A 21,191-nucleotide genomic window follows, 5' to 3' on the forward strand; every position below is an offset into this window, starting at 1 on the left:
TGCTCTGCACTGCCTCCAAGCAAGAAGGTATGTATGCGCTGGGCCAGCCTGTATCCTCCAGGGATTGCAGCCTTCAGGAATGGGTTGAAACCTCAAACTGGCAAGGTACTAATAAATGCTTTTCCTGAGGCAGACTGTTAGGTGAATTGGTCAAGGTTGGTGATGTTCAGAGAAAGAAGGTTCCAAGTAAAGGGAACCCCATCTATTCTTCTTGTCCCTGCCTCGTAGAAAGGCAGGATCGGGGTACAACTCTAGAGACAGAGCAGCTGTGTGGTGCCTCGCAAAGGACCCAACTCGCAAGAAGGCTTGGGCAGGATCTTGACAGAGAATCATGTGCAGGCCTGGGTGTGGGGCTGACACTTGGAATCGGATCTAAAAAACACCCATTCGGACTACGTTTTCCTGTAAAGAAACCTAGTAAAAGTCTGTCCTGTGCTTCAGCAGAAGTTCCTTTTAACAAATGACAGCCTGGAAGCTGTTTGATACACAGCTCCACCACCAGATTACAAACAAATATGCTTGGGTTTCTAAAGCAATGTCAATCCCAATAGCAAGAGGGAGCATAGGGAGGGATTGTGCCACAAATGATTGCTTATTTACTCCTCTTCTTTTTCTTCAAATACCAGTGATGTTCAGACTTTTTTTGCCATAAAAGCTGCTGCTTGTTGATTGATTCTCCTTACCTAACCCAACCCAGCTGGAACCAGTATCTAAAACTTAGATTTCGACCTGTTTACTCACCATGTCTTTTTTTTCCCGTCTCTTTCTTTTTCTCCACCTTCACTACTTGAAAGTTTCCAAAAGCCCACAAGCCTATTTATTTGTTTGATTCTGACTTCCCCCTACTCTTCTTCAATTTTTTGCTTCCTCTACCATTTTTATCTTCTTCTGTTTATCTTTTTCTTTTCTTCTTAAAAGGCTGAGGGATTTGTGTCTCTTCAGTCTGGAAAAAAGACTGCTGAGGGGGGACCTTATCAACACTTATAAATATTTAAAGGGTGGGTGTCAGGATGATGGGGCCAGGCTCTTTTCAGTGGTGCCCAGGGACAGGACCAGAGGTAATGGGCACAAACTTGAGCAGAGGAAGTTCCACGTAAACTTCAGGAGGAACTTCTTTACGTTGGGGGTGGCAGAGCCCTGGGAACAGGCTGCCCAGAGGGGTGTTGGAGTCTCCATCTCTGGAGACATTCAAAACCCACCTGGACGTGTTCCTGTGTAGCCTGCTCTAGGTGACCCTGCTCTGGCAGGGGGTTTGGACTAGATGATCTCCAGAGGTCCCTTCCAACCCTATGATTCTATGATTCTGTCTCACTTTTATTTTATGTTATCCACCATGATGATATCAAACTCTGGTTTTCTCCCGTTCTCAGTTCCCTAACAGCCAGTTTTGGAGACCTGAGTGTAAGAATAAAATGACAACAAATTAATAAAATAACTTCCTTGTTTGTCACTGGTCCTGAGCAATAACCACCCCATTGCTCACAGAATTGTATTTTTAAAAACAGTATCAAATACATTCACCAAACCAAGTTCCTTGAATAGTTCTTGTTTGCTTAGAGATGTTCCAACTGTTTACTGTTAGAAAAATATAGACCTGTAAAATTCCCACTTCTTTATTAGGTGTTTCCCTCTGAAATCAAAGTTATTGTAAGGATTAGCATACAGCTGCAGAATTGCAACAAATAAAATGCAAGTTTATTACTGTTCAGAATAAGCACACACATTTCAGTGTAGTCAAAGCTTTTACACTTTCTTAATATGTTTTCAGTCTCATAGTCTTCTTGTAAGTAGTATCAGTCTCATTGCACAACTCAAGATGCAACCCTTAAATGTGTTCTGTTATTCTGTTATCTCCCCAAGCCCTTACATTTACATACCACCATGTGAGCTGTTTGTCTCTGTTCCCCTGGGACGTATTCAGGATACCTGTACTATTGATTAGCAGTAGGTACCTGCCATTTCTGTGTTAACTGCACACTTTGTGTCACCTACATGTGTCACTGTCAGAGCTGGAAGCTGCACGTATCCTAAACTGTATTGCTAATGTCTTAGAGGGAGGCTGAATACTAAACCATCCTTATTACCTCATATATTTCATATTAATACATAAAACGCATATTGCTTTATTCTCTACTGACGATACCATATGTTGCTTTCTGTAAGCCAAGACCTCACGTTTATGTCTATATTACACACGGGGCTATGCCTCTCAGGGACCCAATTGTTGTCTGTAGTAAAAGCTCTAGTACAGGCAGCATGCCCAGTTGCCTACATCAAGGTGGGTATTCATGCCATCTGCTTTCAGCATGTAAGCAGAAGTGCTGAGGCAGGAGCTACAGCTCCCTAGGTAGTCAGCAAAGAGAGTCTTCTGCTCTGCTAAATACAATAGCGCTAGTGAGTGAACACAAGTGCTGATCCCTAATAGGCCAAAGTGCAAAATTTTAGTTCACTCCAGCCTCTGTTTTGGAGTGAACCAACTGGACCTGAGACAAAGCTTGGGAATGGTTGGGGATGGGTTGCTCCTGGGACCACTCCTGGCAGCCAGTATGAACGTGGCTGCATCAGTTGTGGTTCTCTGCCTTGCACAGTCCTCCAGTGCAGTCCCAGCACCACTTGTGCCACGTGCGCTCTTGGTGCTCAACAAACACCACTTGCATGAAGGGCAAAGCTGTCTTCTTATCCAGGGCACCCCTGCGCTCCCTCAGATAAATGTCCCAGGAATAACAAGGAGCAACTTCGTGGCCTGGTGTCCATGGTACCCTGGGTGTCTGGGTCGAGCAGAAATGAACCTTTCACATAACCTGCCAGGGGCTGCTCCAGCAGCTCCACACTGCACTGAGCAGTTCTCCACATTAAGACACCTCTCAAGGCCACCTGCACCAAGGCTTCAAGCATTAATGAGAGATGTGGGGGAGCTCAGCACAGTTGCCACCTGGCACAGGTGAGCTTGGGCTCCACCACAACACTAGGTGACCTGCACCAGCATCTCTGTGCACAGGCAAGAGGAAGAGGGCACAGTTGGATACCATCTTCCCCCAGGGGATCAATCAGGCTGACCTACGGTTCTCTATATCCTTCTTGTTGCTTTTATTTTAAAAATCTGTGTAACATTAACCTTCTTGCAGTCATCGGGGTCCTCTCTTGCTTGCCATTATTTTCTGTAGATGATAGACAGGGACCTTGCAATGTCACTGGTCAGCAATATCGACACTCTCGAGTGACCACCATGGGTTTGAATGCATGCAAGTTGTCTCAGTGGTCCCTGACTGCTGCTGCCCCAATGCCCTTCTCTTCTCAGCCTGTGCTGATACCTGCAAAGGCCAGGAAGCACGATTCACCTGTGCGAACTGGTGCAAAAGAATGTGCCGATTACTTCGGCCTTTTCTGTGTTGTCTGTCACTCTCTTGTCTCTCCCATCCACCTGCAGACCCATGTTACACCTGTAGGTATCTTTTTTTACCTTACGACCCTTTATGTCCCTCACTAATTTTAGTTCCAGCTGGGCTTTACCCTCCCTGATTTGACACGTAAGTGCTTGAGCAGTGCTTTTTCCTCCCCCTTCTGCTTCGTGCATATTCCCTGTCCGTATTTCAGTTCATTAGGATTGTCCTTGCCCAGCCAAATGGGCTGTCAACTGAAGTTTCCTGTGCTCCTGCACAAGGGGATAGTTCATGCATGAGCTCTCAGTAAGTTCTCTTTAAAAGCCAGTTAGTTCCTCTGGGGACTCTTCCTCTTCACGGCTGCTTCCCACAGGCTATTTCCTGAATAAGTCAGTCTGCTCGCCCAGGGTCCTAAGTCTGCTGCTCACCTTCCTGGCTCTCCTCTGCATCTGTCACCTCGTGGCTGCTGCAGCCCAAGCCATGCTCCTTGACTGCTCTCACTCCCGCTCCTTCCCTGCTCCTCAGCAGGAGGTCAAGCCAGCATTAAGCAGAAGGCCATGACTGCCCCCCTTGCATTTGTATTAGGAAAATATCACCACTGTACTCTAAGAACCTCCTGGATTGCCTGCCCGATGCTGTGCTGCTCTCCCAGCAGACAACCAGGTGGCTGAAATCCCCAGTGAGGACAAAGGCTCCAAGTGGGAGACTTTGAGTTTGCAGAAAGCCTCAGTCCCTGCCTCCTCATAGCCATCAGTCTGTAGTACATCCCTACCACAACATCCCCCACCTAGGTTCCTCCTCACTCTGATCTTGACTCTCAGCAGACAAACTCTCCAGTTTGATACTGGGGCACCACATAGTCAAGGAGCTCCATGACACCCCTTGCTCTTTTCTGCCTGTCCTTCCTAAATATCCTGTATCCATCTGTGACCACATTCCAGCCGTGTGCCCCACAAAGTCTCAGTGACTCTGATGGTAGAGACTTGGCAACTGTGCCTGGCGGCACAGCTGCTCCCCCTTCTTGCCAGGTGCTGTGCCTCAGCGTATAGGCACCTGAGGGAAGCCTCTAAATACCTTTTTGATGCAAGCAAACCCAGGATGGGATCAAATCTGCCTTATTTAGGCATATAATTTGTAGCTATAGAGGGAAGCAGGTGCACAAATTTTCCATCATTAATGAAAACAGCCTGTTACCTTGGAAAGCCTCTAGAAAGAGACCCCGTGCGTTCAACTCCCACCCTTCCTCTTTCACCTGGAGCACCATCAGAAGTGCCTCCTTGATACGTCCAGGGCTGCATGGTAGCGTCAGGTTGTAAGCAAGAGTCCTCATTGAACTTACAGAGGTTTTTCAAAAATCAGTAGCATTACTTTGTGATGAATATCAGCGACTGTTCAACGCTTCCTACTGACGGCATTAACCTTCCAATGAGATTAGCACATACTCGTATCAGTTGCTTTGAAGGGGTCAAGAATCACTATTAATGCAATTTTCATGAGTGCTTAATGTTATATTTGAAATTATCACTGTGGCAGGTGTGATGCTTGTCAGGGAATTTGTGAAAATTGGTAGAGAGACTTCCATAAAACATTTCACAGAGGACCTATTTAAAAAATGCAGCAGATTTTAATACTCACAGCCTAACAAAATAGATTTAAAAAAGATGTCTGTCTACATTGGTGGAAATAGGACTTCTGAAGTACAGATACAGAAAGAAATAAGCAAGGAGTCAAATAAAAGTCTCAGTTTGCTGTGGCTCCATCCTGTTTCCCAGACATGGAAAGTGCTGGTTTTCATCTTCCACATGCCAGGATGATGTCCTGGCACGTATCAGTCGACTTTAGGCACTCTCTGTACGTATTTTGCCTTTGCACAGGGAATTCACGTGGTCCAATTTCCTTTTCAAACTTGCTTATCCCACACTGTACAGTTCTCTCCAAAAAAAACACCAAACAAGTTTTGACGGATTCGCCATCTGTCAGATCCAGAGGGTATGACCAACTTAATGAGTCAGTAACTGAATTCCTCCCAGCCTGTTTCGAGTTTCATTTGCAGCCTCGGAAAAAGCACTTGTGAATAGTGTTCTGCTCGGAGGCGATGCAATGTCAGGGTTGACAGCAAAGCCAGCTTTTCACCTGCTGCTTAAGACATATGGTTTCCGCTTCTTGGGACTTTGATTTGACGGTTACATTTTGCTTTGATGAGGTCAGAGCTTATAAAGTAGTGAACTCACGCTGGGTCAGCCGCTACTTTTCTAGGGATGCAGAATAGCCTGTAGTTGTACATAAGCCTAAAAGCCTTTCCAATTTATTTTTCGGTTTTATTTCATTAAATGATGGACAACTGATGTGCTCGTCTTATATAATCTGTAGAAGGATTTGGTTTAGAAGTACTGCCCACCTTTTAGGGAAATGGACTCCCATAAATCAAATTTATTTAGTGAACAATAGAATTAAGGGGGTTTGGACTAAAACTGATGGTTTTGCATGCGGTTCCCTTTTTCCTACATGTGTCTTTCATGTACACCGGACGCTAGGTATTGGAAGAGAGGGGCACTCTCTGATCCCAGGAATCTGAGCTGATGGAGAGACGAACTGTTGTTCTTCTGGGCCTGTCTGCAGCACTTAAAGAGGTTTCCATTTGGCAGACAGACAAACAGCTCTGTGTTGGCATACATTTGTTTGAAGATATGGTGTATCAAGAGCAGTGTTTCCCTGGTATCTTGTGGATAGTGTTGTGCCAAGTCCTTGATTTTCATGCTGTTTGGTGGTGTAACTAAGTAGTTATAACTTTTATAGGGTACTATGGCTTGATTCATCAACTATTAACCTAATACTGCCAAAACCACCACTAAACCATGTCCCTCAGCACCATGTCTACCCGCCTTTTAAACACCTCCAGTGATGGTGATTCAACCACTTCCCCGGGCAGCCTGTCCCAATGTTTGACAATCCTTTCTGAGAAGACATTTTTCCTAATATCCCATCTAAACCTCTCCTGGGGCAACTTGAGGCCATTTCTTGAGGCCACTTCCTCTTGTCCTATCACTTATTCCTTGGGAGCAGAGAATGACCCCCACCTCTCTACTGCCACGACTGAGAGACGGGACGCCCCGACACTCTACAACCTCCTTTCAGGTAGTTGTAGAGAGCCATAAGGTTCTCTAGGCAAAGGCTCCTTTTCTCCAGACTAAACAACCCCAGTTCCCTCAGCTCAATGATCTTAAACGTCCCTTCCAACCCAGATGATTCTATGATTCTATGATAAGGATTGTAACCTGGCAAACCATCTTTTCAAGTACACGAATGTAAAAATTCCAAATTGTATAATAATAAACGTCCAACTAAAATTCCAAATGGTACAAAAATAAGAGTCCAAATAAAATTCAAAATGGTGCAATAATAAAAATCTTTCTTCCCCCTCCATTTGGGACCGCCACTGGCTTTCAGCATGTGCTGGGCCCTGGTTGTTAGAGCCCTGCATCTAAATGGCCTGCCCAAATCTTACCTCTGGACCTCTGCGCAGAGGCGAGCACACAGCTCTCAGTTTAATGGCTGCAGACCCGCTCGGGGCACACTTGGATTTAGCAGCACGTTCCCACACGGGTTGCTGCTGACTCTGTCAGAGACTCTGTTTCAGTCAAATATCGTTAGATCTTTCGGTTGACAGCCAAAGGCAGACAGGAACTGTTCTCCTGCCAAAAATTGAGTCCCTGCTCTAAAGCATGAAAAAGATGGAGATCTTAAAAATAGAGAGAAAAAATTAACTTCAAAAAACACGTGTGTCTTACAATTGCATTTTCAATGGGTCTGAAGTGGGTTTGCTGGAATTTATATATTTAGCATGAGAGAGAGCAATTATGCAAAATGTGATCTCAAATGATTACTTTGGTGGAGTTACATGGGATTAAAACAGCCTGTGGTGTTAAGTGTTAGGCAACCTTAGCTGTACTGCTGCCAGCATTGCCTGTCAGGCGAGGAATGTGTCACCCACGGTTTTGTCAGCTTCTGCCTGCAATCACCACCATCCACACCCTTTTCCACTGCTAATACTGTAACTCTTCCTACTTGTTAAGCAATTTATCTCTTAACACTTGACCAGTAGGATTAAATGCGTGGTGCCAATCAGTTCCTTATGAACAAATTCTGACATCGCTTTCATTTTGAAAGGATTTTACGGAGGAGGTAGATAGTGTTGCCCCAGTTTGCAGATGCAGATAACCAAGGTAGAAGGTAAATAATTGGCTAAAAGTCACCCTGCTGGCCAGGACAGCCAGGAACTAAAGTCCCATGTAAGAGAGTGCCATCGAGGAGAGCTTGTGTGTATCTCAACTTTTGTTGAGATATTGGAGATATTGGAGTATTGAGATATTGGTCTAATCAGGATCTGTACATATAAAGGAAAACCCAAAGCAAACACTGGAAGGATTACAAACAACTAAAGCTGCACTGAGAGCTGAGAGATAGATACACTCAGATAAATTAAGAAAATGACTCTGTCAAGATAGTGAAAATGGCTGGAGAAGGAATGTCATGCAGGGATCAGAAAGATATGGAATGTATCGGAAGGCATCTGCTTTCCAAAGAGACCAAACAATGTTGTGAGAATAGGATGAGCTTTGGAACAAAAGGAAGGTTTAAGGCAATACACAGCTTATTTAAAATTGTTTCTAGTGTTAAATTCCTATTTTCAGTTCCTGGTTTTCTGTTTTAAACTAGATTGTTCCTTACAGTTCTTATATAAGTAACCTTATATCACCAATATGCACTCACAAACTCAGCAAACTGGTACGATCTAGGATCAGGATTTATGTCTTGTCAGAGGGCAGAAATACTTTTCTTATAAAATGGCACCTAACCTTATTTCTTGGCACGCTGATAATGTAAAATTCTGTGTAGAGAAAAGGTTTCTCAACCTTGATAACCGCATGCAAACTAAATTTGCCAGAAAAGGTTTTGGCATCACTCTCAGTGCTTTTCCAAGGTTTCAGACATTACATAAGCTGCTGCTACTATAAATGCTATTTGCTGATCTTTTTCGCATATTCAGTGAGATGATTTCCCTCAACCCAATGCAGTGGTATTCCTCAACTTACATGGCAACTCTGCTTGTGGCATAATAATATATCAGAGCAGGTTGCTTAGCAGAGCTTAAGGCATCATAACACTAATGAACAAGAAATTAGTTTAGGAGCCTAAAAACACACAAGGTTGCACACTGTATTGCTACATGAGGCTTGAAGCCCTTGTGCCTACCCCTTCAGCACTGACTGAAGTGGGAAGAATTCTTGGTTTGGGGATTTGCTCCGTGTATTATTCTCTTTTTTAATGCAACAATGGCTTGATGTAAAGAATATAACCATCATTGGCAAAGCTGGACCTTCTCCTGCCACAGCGTTAGATCCTTTTCTGCCTCACTGTCCATCTAGCCCCACGGCTCTTACGTTCTTGTCTGCACAGCAACCCAGTTTCCTTTCCTTTCAGAACCCATCTTTTCTGCATTTAATCTACAATCTTCTTGGGAGGTGAGAGAGAGATAGTTTTAAATCCCCCTGGGCTGAAGCAAATCTGTGATTTGGGTCTCCCACGTGCTGGGTGAGGCTACCACACGAAAGACCTACAGCATCTCACTGTGCATTTTGGCTGGACTGAAGTCCCCAGGAGCTTTAGGCATGGATCCACCTGCTTCTGAGTGCCAACGGAGAGACAGGAGCTGACTCCCAGCTACTCAGGCCTGGGGGAGTTCTGGGCAAACGCACAAAGCGCTCAGTAGTTTTCTGGAAGACATCTTCTGATGTATGCCATGTATCGACAACATAAAAACAGTAGAATCCTGTGATTGCTCCTGCTCTCTGCTGAAATGCAAAAAAAATAGCTTCTTAAAGCTGGACCAGTTCTTCGATCTAGTTCACGGCATCACCTTGCAAACAATTGTGCAAACACACCTTAAAGGAGAGAATGAGGCAGAGCTGTGAATCTAAACAGTGTTTCAATTTAACAGTTAATCTCTTGAAAGCATAATGTCACACCTAAAACCCACCTAAACCCTTTTGGACCTGACCCTCCTGTCTTAGATTACTAATCATACCTACTACATTTCACATGACTGTGAAATCATTTATAAGTCAGCTCTTATCATGAAATCCAGTGCTACAGAGAGATGATCATAATAATGAAAATCTACACACAAACCAAACAAATCCTCCCTCTTTCTGATGAAGTCAGTCTTCAGTGTAGCACGTCCCGCTTCTTTGTTGTGTTTTTTCCGGGAATCCTTTTAAAGATAAGCTTGACAGCATGATCTGATGAGAAATAATATCTGTTTGTGATTGTGTTGGGCCAGCAATTGGAAAAAAAGCGCTTTTTGTTAGCTCTCTGGAGTCTCTATTAACTGTAACATACAGAATGCCTCCAGCTTCTGAGATGGCTGTTAAAAAGACAGGTTGTTTTTGTGACAGCCAGCTGTTGTGACAATATTCTGTGAAAGCATTCCTTCTTGCTGGCTAGGGATTTGCTGTGAATATTTGCTGTTTGATGCACTGTCCCTCACATTCTTTAGTTGGGGCTTACATATAAAAAGTATTGGGTGCTGTGCTTGTCAGGCAAGCCTGGAGACTTCTGGAACATTACAGATCTCTCTCCTGATGGCGTTGTAGAGATGCAAGCCAGCCTTCTGGTGGCGAGGGGACAGTTTCTTGTAGCACAAGATGATAACTTCATTCCTACAGCCTGGAACCGTTTACTCTAGGGCTGTGTTGGGCCCTAATGGTCTGTACAGGGATAAGGAATGCTCTGTGCCAATCACACTGTAATATCCAAATCTTGATTAAAAACAACTGAACGTTAACATGTGTTTAATTTTTACCTAGTTTTCACATGCTTAAAAATGGAAGCTGACCGATTGTAGTTATAAATCCACTGCCACATCTGTCACTAACTGGATTAACTACACAGACAACTGTTAATATAATTCACTTTGGTAGCTACAGCTCGCTGCTTTATTTAGTTGGTATTATCTGGACCAGAGAATATCAGCATTTCACAGCTTGCTTTGAGGCAAACCACCAGGGAGGCCGCACGCAGCTGGCCACCTTAGGCTTTGCTCCCTCTTCTAATTTTTAAATTCCTGTGGCTATGACTAGTGCTGGTCACAAGGCGCGTGCTGACAATAACTTATCCCATTAATTACTGAAATTCTCCATCATTTGGCTGGACCCATTATGAAGGGCCTTTACTGGAGACAGTCAAGGCGGCAGGAAAATTTTAATACGTCCCGTTAGACCAAGCCTTAGGAGTGAGATAATTTTCTGATATGACTTCTTTTTCCTCAGTGTTTGCATCGCCCTGGAGGACTCTCCCCGCAGGGTGGCCACAGGGGCTGCCGCGATGTCGCCGCGTGTCAACGTCCCTGCCCCCCCCCGCCCCCTGCTCCCTCCCGCACTCGCCACCAGGCGGCCCCGCTCGCCCGCGGGCCGCGCCTTCGTCCTGCCGAAAATCCCCAGGAAAAGCGCTTAAAGACGGCATTATCAAACCGCTGCGCCCTACTTGGAAGTATAAACGTGAGAACAAGCTCCAAACTTTTCCTTCTATAGGGTAACAATTGGTCGAAAAACCTCCCTTTTTCTGCCACCCCGCACTTTAGAAACGCGAACTTTGGACTTTCTTCCAGCCATTACGTTATGAAATGAACGGTGGTTTTCAGCGGCGGAACGGGAGGGCGAGGCGGGCGAGGCCGGCGGCCCCTTCCAGCCCTCACAGGATGAGGGGGGGCTACCCCTCAGAAACACCGCCGGCGGCGGCGGGCTGGGCGAGCTACCCCCCGGCCTTGCGGGACTCCGTTGCCGCCGGCCCCGCCGCTCGCCAGCACCTCTCCTCGGGGGGCGCGGAGCCGCGCCCCCTGAGGAGAGGTGCTGGCGAGCGGCGGGGCCGGCAGCATCGCGGCGCTCAGTGCGCAGCCGCAGCCCGCCGCGCCTGCGCAGTGCTGCGCGCCACCGTGTGTGAGGGGAGGGAGTGGGGGGGGGGGGGAGGCCGCTGTCCCCGCCCGCCTCCGCCTCCGGCTCCGCCTGGGCGCTGGGAGCGGCGGCCGCGGCGGGCAACTTCCCGTCAAGTCCGTCCGGTGGCGGGGACTATGCGACCCGGTTGAGCGCGGCCCGAGAGGGGCGGGCGGGGGCGAGGACAAGCGCCGTAGCCAGAGTCGCCCAGCAGCCGCCCGCCTCAAGCCCACCCCCCCACCCGCCCTTCCCGGGGCGGGAGCCGCCGCGGCCGTCCCATGTCCCGCAAGGCCAGCGACAATGTGGAGTACACGCTGCGGAGCCTGAGCAACCTGATGGGGGAGAAGCGGCGGCGGCAGGCGGACGGGGCCGCCGGCTCGGGCGCGGCGGCGGGCGAGTGGAGCCTCATCGCCGCCGAGTCGTGCTCTAGCCTCAACAGCGCGGCGTCGGGCGGCGAGCTGGAGCGGGCGGCCCGGCGGCAGTTCCAGCAGGACGAGACCCCTGGCTTCGTCTACGTGGTGTCGGTCTTCTCCGCCCTGGGGGGGTTCCTCTTCGGCTACGACACCGGCGTGGTGTCGGGGGCCCTGCTCCTCCTCAAGAAGGAGCTCAACCTGGACGCCCTCTGGCAGGAGCTGCTCGTCTCCGGCACGGTGGGGGCCGCCGCCCTCTCCGCCCTGGCCGGCGGCGTCCTCAACGGGCTGTGCGGCCGGCGGCCCTGCATCCTGCTGGCCAGCGGCCTCTTCACGGCGGGAGCCGGCGTCCTGGCCGCCGCCCGCGACAAGGAGACCCTGCTGGGGGGACGCGTGGTGGTGGGGCTGGGCATCGGTGAGTGCCGCGCCGCCCCGACGGCTCCTCTCCCACCCTCACTCCCCGCGGGGACCCCAGTTCTTTGCCCCCCCGGGGAAAAGCACCCCTCCCCGGGAGGCGGGTTTAAGCGAGCCTAAAATCCGCCCGTTGATGTGAGGCAGCCCGCCAAGAAAAGGCGAACGTGGGCTCTGAAGCCCTCGTCTGCCGGCGGGGGAGATGCGCGGCCGGGCCGAGGTCGGGAGAGGGCTCTGCTGGGCGCGGAGGGCAGCGTGTGTGCTTCCCCGCCTCCGTTGTACTCCCGGGCGGTGTAGTCCTAGCCCGTGTTGGGGGAGAGTTTGTCAGGCTTCTGTGCGAGGAGAACGGTTTCGCATCCCTTCTTGGAAATTCATCTTCAGGGGGATCCTGTCCACAGCTCACACTGTGAGCTTTGCATTGAGGCGGCTCTGGGCAGTCAGGAGCGGGGGGGAGATGGTGCCTGTCGTTCTGAACTGTAAATGCCTCTCTTCTGATCCCCGCACAGCTTTGCTTTTTGCTGGGCACTAAAGGAACGCTTTTGGGATAAAATGAGGTAGTAATCTCTGTGGTCAAATGAGATGATGCTTGCTTTGGGTTTCGTTAACAGCATTCTGCAGAACTGAACATGAATTGCTGCTCTTAGGCTGCCTTCCTATATGTGTTGCATAACTTGCAAGCAGTAGGTTCTGATAAAACTTTATAGTTGTCCCGAAGAACTTGATGAGGAGTGTTTCCTCTAACTTTTGAGACTAGTTTCTCTGCTAACTATATCCTAAATATGCCCAGAATTTTGGTTGCCCTTCAGCTGTCATCCCGTCAGGCACTAATTTGAATGATACTCATTATGGAAGATGGGCTGTATGAGGTTATTCAGACTCCTCGGACTACAGTATGTATAGAAAAAAAAAGTAGTAAATATTTCTCACTGTGATCTTGCAACCCTTCCTATCTAAAAGCATGAGGACAAATTGAGAATTAGACTTGTTTTCCTCTGCATAGCAAAGTTCTGTTTCTTAGCCATTGAATATTTTTTTTTTTAATTCTCTGGCTTGTTATAGACACGCTTGCTGGGATGCAGTTTGTGGTCTGATTAAGGAAAAAAGTTAGTGAGTCATAACAAGGGCTGTCAGAAATAAAATTGTCTCCGTCCTTGAAAGGGCTCATGCTGGTTTCCCTGTACAGTAAGGGGGGACATCATCTTCAGGTTGCAGTTTTCCTACCCTGAGTTGGGTGGTTGTTTTTTATTTTTTAAATGCTACCTTCCAGCATTTTTTTAATCAAGACTTCAGACTGCAGAATGTTGATAACGTTTCTTATAATGTTCAGGAGACAAGAAAACTAAAGTTGCCATCAAAATACCTGCCAGCTCATAGCCAATATGTAGTACGTATGTTTAGTGTCAGATACTAAAAATATCAAATTCTGTGTCTTTTTGTGTTTGTAAAGCTTCTTGTGTTCTTTGTTGACGGTAACTGGTTACATTGACAACTTCAGGGGGAAGAGAGTGGAAAAGGATGGGTGGTTTTCTTGACTCGTGTATGTGTGTCTTGTAGAGAGATATATAGGTGTTGGAATTACCTATATACGTTGGTGCAAATGAATGATGTTGGTATTGTCAGAGAGATATGAAACTTGGGTCTTAATATAATTAATATATGAAACACAGAAATAGAAATTGAGAGCTAGGGGCTCTTCTTTTGTACAGCTGTAAATCTCTTTTGTGGTCTGGGGAGAGAGGTCTCTCTTTGCCTTCTTTCCATGTCAGGGACAGAGATGGTGGGTCTGCTGGGGCTCCGGAGAGCTGAAATAATGACTGAGAAATGTTCTCAGGGTTTTGGAGCACAAAGACACTAATTTATATTTTAAAAATACGGTATTCTGTCATTTTTATCAAAGGTTGCTCTTCTTAATGTGATAGAACTTATGGCCAGAAACAAAACATTACCTTAAATTGCTGTCACTGAAGCATCACAAGAGACTCCAAGCATCTTGGAGTCTAATACTAACAAGGTTTATTTTACAAAAGGAAAAAATATATTGTGGTTCAAACCTGTTCTCATACAGTAAACTGCAACGATCTCTACATTAAATCCCCCACCAGAGGGAGCCTGGATGATTTCATGAAGGCATTGGAGATTGGTGGAACTTTTAACCAGTTTCTTCCCTTTCTTCTCTTGGAGCTCTCTATCATTTTATGGTCCACAGTGAGAAAGAACTTACTAGCGTTGGTGTAAGGAGGTTGCTCAGTAACATGAACTGCTGAAATGTGAGGGTGTGATGCTGTAGTGTTATGAAATGCTTTCCTACCTGCATGCCAGTAAAAACTTCTTAACTGTGTATAATTTTATACCTTTTTGAGGTCTCTTTCCTGTAGCTCTCTGCCAATTGCCCATCAAGAGATCTACTCCAGAAATAGATGTTCGCCTGCATTTAATAAATGAATTACTGTGCTATGGGTAGTACTGTGGTGCTGTAAAAGCAGATGCAGTAATGGTTACCTATGGGACTTTGTTCCGCCCTTGCTGGTACAGTGTGGATCGTGTTAATTGGGTCCATGCGAGAAAATGGCTATTTTTCTCATGACTGTGATTTATAAAGGGCTATGGTTAAAATTTCAAGGATTAAAACCACAGGATATATGCAGAAATGACAATCATCTCTCACTTGTCTGTCTTGTCTGTTTTTTACCATTTTCCATAGAGCTGTTTTGAGATAGAAAAACTCTCCTTTTCACCCCAGCAATTACAGAAGGAGATGTTTCTAGAAAATAAAGACCTTCTCTCAAGGATAAGCCAAAGTCCTCTTTTATTTCAAATGTTGACCAGATTTTTGTGGTTGGAAACAGTTATGTTCCCTTTCTCCCTCCCCCCAACGTAAATACAAAATACAGGGAATGCAAAAAAAAGGGAAACCACGTTCAGCATAAGCTTAGAATATGCTTAGATCTTTTCAGGTCTGAATTTCAAAATACATAGTTCATGACAACTTCAGGAAAAATGGCTTAAGAAAAAGATTATGGCCATCATTCCCTCCCCCAGACCCACCCCTTCCCAAGCAGCTCTGCTGTCCCTGACTCTTTAGGAATTTGGTTGAGCCTGCTGTCAGGAATGCAACGATTGGATGGATATTCATTACAGCAAATGTGGGCAAAATTCAGACATTTAGGAAATTGTGTCACGTGTGCTCAGTAGCACTTTGTATGAGCTTATCTAGGAAAAATGTCATTGGTACAAAGCATATTTGGACCTTCTGCATCTGGTAACGCTAACGGCCTTCCCTGCTGCTGAAGGGTGACCAGGCACACTCGGTAGGGGATTGAGGGTCAGCATAGGTTTGCCTTGTGTGGGCTGCTGTAGTTTGCACACTTAGCAGGAAAGCCAGGTTTTTCACTTGGCTCATCTTCGGTCTGTCCTACCAAAGTTTGAGGACAGGCCAAGAACTGAAACACCAAAAGTTTGAGCTAGGCATGGCCATAGACAAGAGCTAATTCTACTGAAAACCTGCTGGTGTGAGAAGGGAGATGGAGAGTGAGTAGAGTAAGAACTGGGACTAAATGAGATAGAGACTAGAAAGGATAATAATGAATAGCTCTGTGAAGTCATTTCTTTCTTAGACTGTAATCAGTCCAGTGTCCTAATTTCACAATCACTTTGTTGTCTAAACATATTTGGATGTGTATCTACAACTCGACAGTCTGCAATGGGAGCAGTTCATCCTTCTGTCATTTGAGGATGCTGAAGGTTTTAAGCCTGCAGCTGATGTACGTGGGTGTTGGTGTGGTGTTTCAGGTAGTGTGCTGTTCAGATCACTTTTTCAAGAACGTTTATGTGTGAACACAGGGTTCAGGAAGTGACAGAATTAAGCTTGCTCGTGCAGAGTTGATCTCTATCTTAATGTACAATCATTAGCTGGATGATTAGATTCTCCTGTCTTGTTCAGCATGCAGAATAGATGATGCTCAATTAATGATCAGCTTCTCAGTGTTTTGTTTTCTTACTCAATGTGTGGCTTAGGCGTTACTTAATGCATACGGTACCCCAGCCCCTGGGGAAGCAGAGTTACTCCTTAGGACTACTGTGTGTGCGTATACTCTTGTTACATGCAATGCAATGGAGACCTGTCGGGTTAGGTGCCTTGTCTTCTCTCTGACCCCGTTTTTGCTGGTATGTGTTGTGTCTTCACCATGTAAGCCTGCTGCTCAGTGCTTGCTTTGTACTCAAAATGTCTGTAGTATTTTTTTTTTTTTTTAAAGGCAGTATTTGAATGTGACATCTGTGGTGTTCCTGGTAGCATCTTTTTACGGCATATGTAGGTCATTTTCTGAGCAGAAGAAACGAGATTGTGCACAGAATTAGGCAGGAGTGAAAAGCGCTGGCATATGGTTCAGGGCTCCTGGGGTGGGACTGGCTTCTACTGACAGTAGCAAACAGCAAAAATAACCAAATTTAACCAAAGGACTTGAATCGTGTAGTACCAGCTCTTTATTATCTTTACAGTGGTTAAGTAAAGGTCCACTGTATCAGCTGGACTACCATGTATGCTGTGAAAATACTGGAAAATAACCAGCATGACCTGTTGCTTATTAAAGATGAGGACATGTGTGCTGTTTTGTTATGTTTTTTTTAGTGTATGAGCTTTTTCAGGTGCTGTGTATTTTTATCTTGGAAAAAATTACAGATTAATCTCCTCCTCACCTCCACCCTCCAACCCCCATGGGAAGCTCTAAACCTTCAGTCTGTTTTTATGAGTGAGTGTCCACCACATTTTTTTTTTTTAAAGGAATTTATACCTTAGTACATTTTAGAAGGGGAAGTCAACCTCAGCCCCCAAATATGCTGTGCTGTTTCTGGCAGATGCTTGTAGTTTTCAATCCAGAGATTCAGAGACTATTTTTCCCTCCAGAGACAGCGGTTTGTTAGTATAAGCTTGCAGTGGGAATGGAGGGGAATGGAGAGACAAATAGCCACATTGCTGAAATGGACTCCTGTACTGCCACGGACCAGAGATGCTCGCCCAAGTTTCCAGGATCTATAGCTTCTGCCGTTACTGTGTGCACTCAGGGTTGGATCTCTGTGTCTTAAGAATTTGATCTGTTCTTGTGCAAAAGCATCTGGGAGGATAAATTAACTTCTGACTGGAGCTGTGATCTTACAGGGTACCAGGAGCACATTAAAATGCAAAACGGTATCTTTTGAAGTCCTCTAATTTTGTGTGCATTGGACAAGATACACAGTGCTATGCTCAGTTCACTGTTATGTCAATAAGCACCGATTCCGTATTGTTTTGTCTGCTGGTGTAATACCAAAAAATCAGCAATTTATACATAAATATTACTATCTTTGGCTAATATTTAGTGACCATTTCAGAGTAAAGTATTAAGCACACAGGGTTACATCTAAGAGAATTTTTGGATTTCTGATTCTTCTGGAAACTGTTTAAAGTCACAAGGGTGGTCTGTCTTTTTTTTTGTTTGTTTGTTTTTACCTTTGTTTTGGGCTTTTTGCTGTTTTTGTTTAACTTAAAAAAGAATAATAATTCCCGTAGTTGATAAACCTTGAAATTGATTTTCTACCTGTAAAACATGAGAATCTTCTATAATAGTTTTCCCTGCACTTGGTCAAACTGTTCTATCAAAACATAATTCCTGTTGTATTTCAGGTATTTTTGTTCATTTTGGAAAAAATACAATGCATCCAGTTCATATGTGACATAAAACTGAAACTTTTATGATCCTCTTATCTATATAAAAAGGCAACTTGAAGGATGCTTGCACAAGTGTTTCCTTACCTATCTTGAAAAATTCATGTGGGCTCCAGAGGTGGGCTTATTTTCAAGATGCTTTATTTGCTACAGGAACAAGAGACCAGTGGCATCCGCTTACCAGAATGTTAAAGACAGCGAATCATTCAGTCGGAACTCTTGGATTTAAGCGACTTGTTTGGCTAAAGCTTCTACCAGCCCCATCAGCAGCGGCACAAGGCAGGACATCTGAGGAGAGTCTGAGAAGCAGATTTGAAGTGTTAGCTGCTGTCTGCTGCTGTGCACTGTCAGGATATGTGCTTAATTTTTATTCTGAGCATACTATACTAGTATGTACTTTGCCAACTGTATCCTGAGAAGTGATGAAAAATGTAAAAATCCTGAAAGTAGATGCTGAAAAGGGGATTTTTAAATTATCTTAAGTGGGTTTTTATAGAGTATATTGTATTTCTAAATACATTCATTTTTTTAAAAATGTAGTATTTTAGGGATTATTCAATGAATGTATGGTAAGCTTTTGGGTTGCAAATCCTACGGAAGTCCTGAAAATTGATGATTTCTAATTAAGATGGCTGGACTCAAACTGGATGACTGTGGCTGTGCTGCATGCTGGTACCACAGAGGTATAATGGGCCTGATGGATAGTTTCGTTTGCAAAATTGTTTTATGGGTCTTCATTGGTGAAGAATTAAGTTTTTGTATCTGACCTGTATAATTAGTGTTGCTGGTGTGAAGGTTGTGAAGAGGCTGGGTCGGGTGGGACAGTCATTAAAGCTGCTGAAAGCCTAAAACCAGCAACTGCTGGGGGAAAAAAAAAAGAAGGAAAAAAAAAAAAAGTGTGTGTTAATACATGCAACTCTTTACCTTGGTCTTGTCCTTTAGTTGTCCCTCAGGGTTTTTTTCCCCCCCTCCCCTAGAGATGGGTCTTCCAGTTGCATGTATTCAGGAGCTGTCAGCTCAGCTTCTCTACTGGAACTTCTCTTCCCCCCTCCCTGATTCTTCCAGTGTAATTCAGCAAGGGAGCAGCTCTCTGGAGGAGGTTTGCCCTCTGTCGCTAATTTGAAAGGCTTCTTGGTTCTTGTTAGAGCTGATGTTTTCCAAAAGCACCTGGCACTGGCCTTGGGGTTTATCGTTTGCTAGTGATCATTTTACATCAGTGAGCGCGTTCTACTTCTGCTCCTGAGTGATGAGGCAATTTCAAGGCAAAAATATTTTCCAGGCAGTGTGGGGAACCGCGGTGATACCTGATGCTTTTAGCACAGGGGCTGACAGACACTTTGCAAGGCTGAATGGTCTTAAGGGAGAAGTGGGGTTTCCCTGGGAGGCAGTTGCTTCACGCCTCAAATCTAGAACTTTCTGGTCTCTTCTCAACACCGTGTATTTGGGGAAGGTCTGAGTTTTCACAGGTCTCATGCCAACTGGTAACATTGAGAAGCTCTAATCTAATCAACAGGCACATACAGCTGCGTGCTCAATTGTCTCTGAGGCAGTAATGAAGTGATTGTTCATCTCCAGACAATAGACATGAAAACAGAAGATGCCGGAATTGGTGGAGGACTTGCTGTGTAAACAAGAATGTGTACCTAAAATTAGATTCACCTGGCAATTGCCCATATTTTCATAGTCTAGACAAAATTAAATAGCTTTAGAAACCTATACCATAAGTGGCAGCCCTAAGGCAACAATTTTCCAGCCTTTTCCCAGAAGTGGGATTTTTCTGCAGACTGACTTTTTCTGTCTGCCCTTCTGTTTCCCTTTTCTTTTGGTCAGGAGCCTTGTGGGCATGGTTTTCTCCACTGTTGCTTCTCTTGCAAGCTTTCAGGGAAGCAAAACTAATAATTGTGGTTTTAATGTACCTATGTGCCTATAATCACTTTGGAAAAGATTATTTTCCTTCCAGCTGGAAGGAAGCATTTAAGGATGTCTTTGTGTTTAGCCACAGCTCTACTTTCCTGTTGTACCCTGGAAACCCAGGAGAAAAGGGTTCCAAGTTGGAAAGAGCAGAAGAACCTGCCTGGTGTTACACACTTGTATTGCCCATGCTGTGGGGCATGTGGTCTTGTAATTTGGGAACGTGTTCCAGTGAGCGCTTCCCTGAGAGAACCATGTACTGACATGGTCACTGGCATGTGCCAATGGAAGATGATCTTTAATTTCTGATTGCTCATAAGAGCCATCATTCATAAGCTATCAATCACATTTATTCTAATTAAACAGGAAAAAAAAAAGTTAGGTATTGGTAGTATTTGAAAACTGTGGTAGTAATCTTGATTTGTGCCCTGCTCTGAGCTGCCTTCTGCAGTTCAGCCAGGTTCTGCTGTGGCATCTGTCCCACTTCCAAGGGTGAGAGAGCAGCAGAGCTCCAGAGATTCCTCCTTTTCCCTGGTGCAGAAGCAGGGCAGAGCTGCTGTGCCCAGAGGAGCAGGAGCAGAGAAGGAGCACCAGTGCCATCCTGTTCCCATGCCCTGTGATGCAGTTCAGCCTCCAAAGCAAGACTAGACCAGCTGGTAGAAATAGGGAGTTCCTGTTCCTATCCCTCTGTTTTTTCCTTCCCTAAATTATCATTGATTCTGGTCCAAAGCATGTAGTACTACAATATTTGGTAGTTACCTGTGATTCTGTGGATTTTTTAGCCAACATTATGAAGGATTCAAACAGTATGGCCCGTTACTTTTTTACAGCTCTAATCCTGGAGGAACTGGCAGTACTTAACCTGGAGAAAACACAATTGTTGATTTATTGTCTCTTCAGCTGCACATGGAGAAGTGGATAGGCAGTCAGGATTCACTATTTTCTTTAAGGGAGAGTTAGATGATCCTGATGCTGAAGACAGCCATTTCTGAGCATGTTGGAGTTTTCTCTGGTGCTACTGAACTGGCAGTTGTAGCATAGGCTTCACATTCCACCGCTCAACGGCAAAAATAATCAGGGAATTATGGAAGAAAAAAATAAAGCTACTATCTTAAAGGTGCCTAGAGAAAGCTGGAAGCAAAAGCTGTGTATTGAAGCTAATAAATATACTTGATAAATTACTTATTCCTGAGCTTTTTATTGGAAAAGTGGTAGGTAACTAAATATATTGCATGAAAGTTATGACAGTGAGGCTGGAGCAACTTCAGAAAACTAGAAAGATAAGTGAAGCACAGAGACTACATGAGGTGTTGGAGGCAGGGAATGTTTTTGCTGGCTGTTTAAACATCTAACTGGAGTGCAGTTGGGAACAGGGAGAGCTGGGAACCTA

The 21,191-nt window shown here is 45.3% G+C and overlaps 1 protein-coding gene across 1 annotated transcript in view; it reads left to right on the forward strand.

The window, feature by feature from the left end:
* The first annotated feature begins 11,438 nt into the window (after nt 1-11,438).
* SLC2A13 (solute carrier family 2 member 13) overlaps nt 11,439-21,191 on the forward strand; it is a 165,494-nt gene continuing 155,741 nt past the window's right edge. The window contains exon 1 of the mRNA XM_074583138.1: nt 11,439-12,193. Coding sequence (XP_074439239.1) covers nt 11,647-12,193 — 547 coding nt within the window. The 5' untranslated portion in view covers nt 11,439-11,646. The remainder of the gene's footprint in view (nt 12,194-21,191) is intronic.

Source organism: Larus michahellis, chromosome 1 (genome assembly GCF_964199755.1).
Source record: "Larus michahellis chromosome 1, bLarMic1.1, whole genome shotgun sequence".
Classification (NCBI taxonomy): Eukaryota; Metazoa; Chordata; class Aves; order Charadriiformes; family Laridae; genus Larus; species Larus michahellis.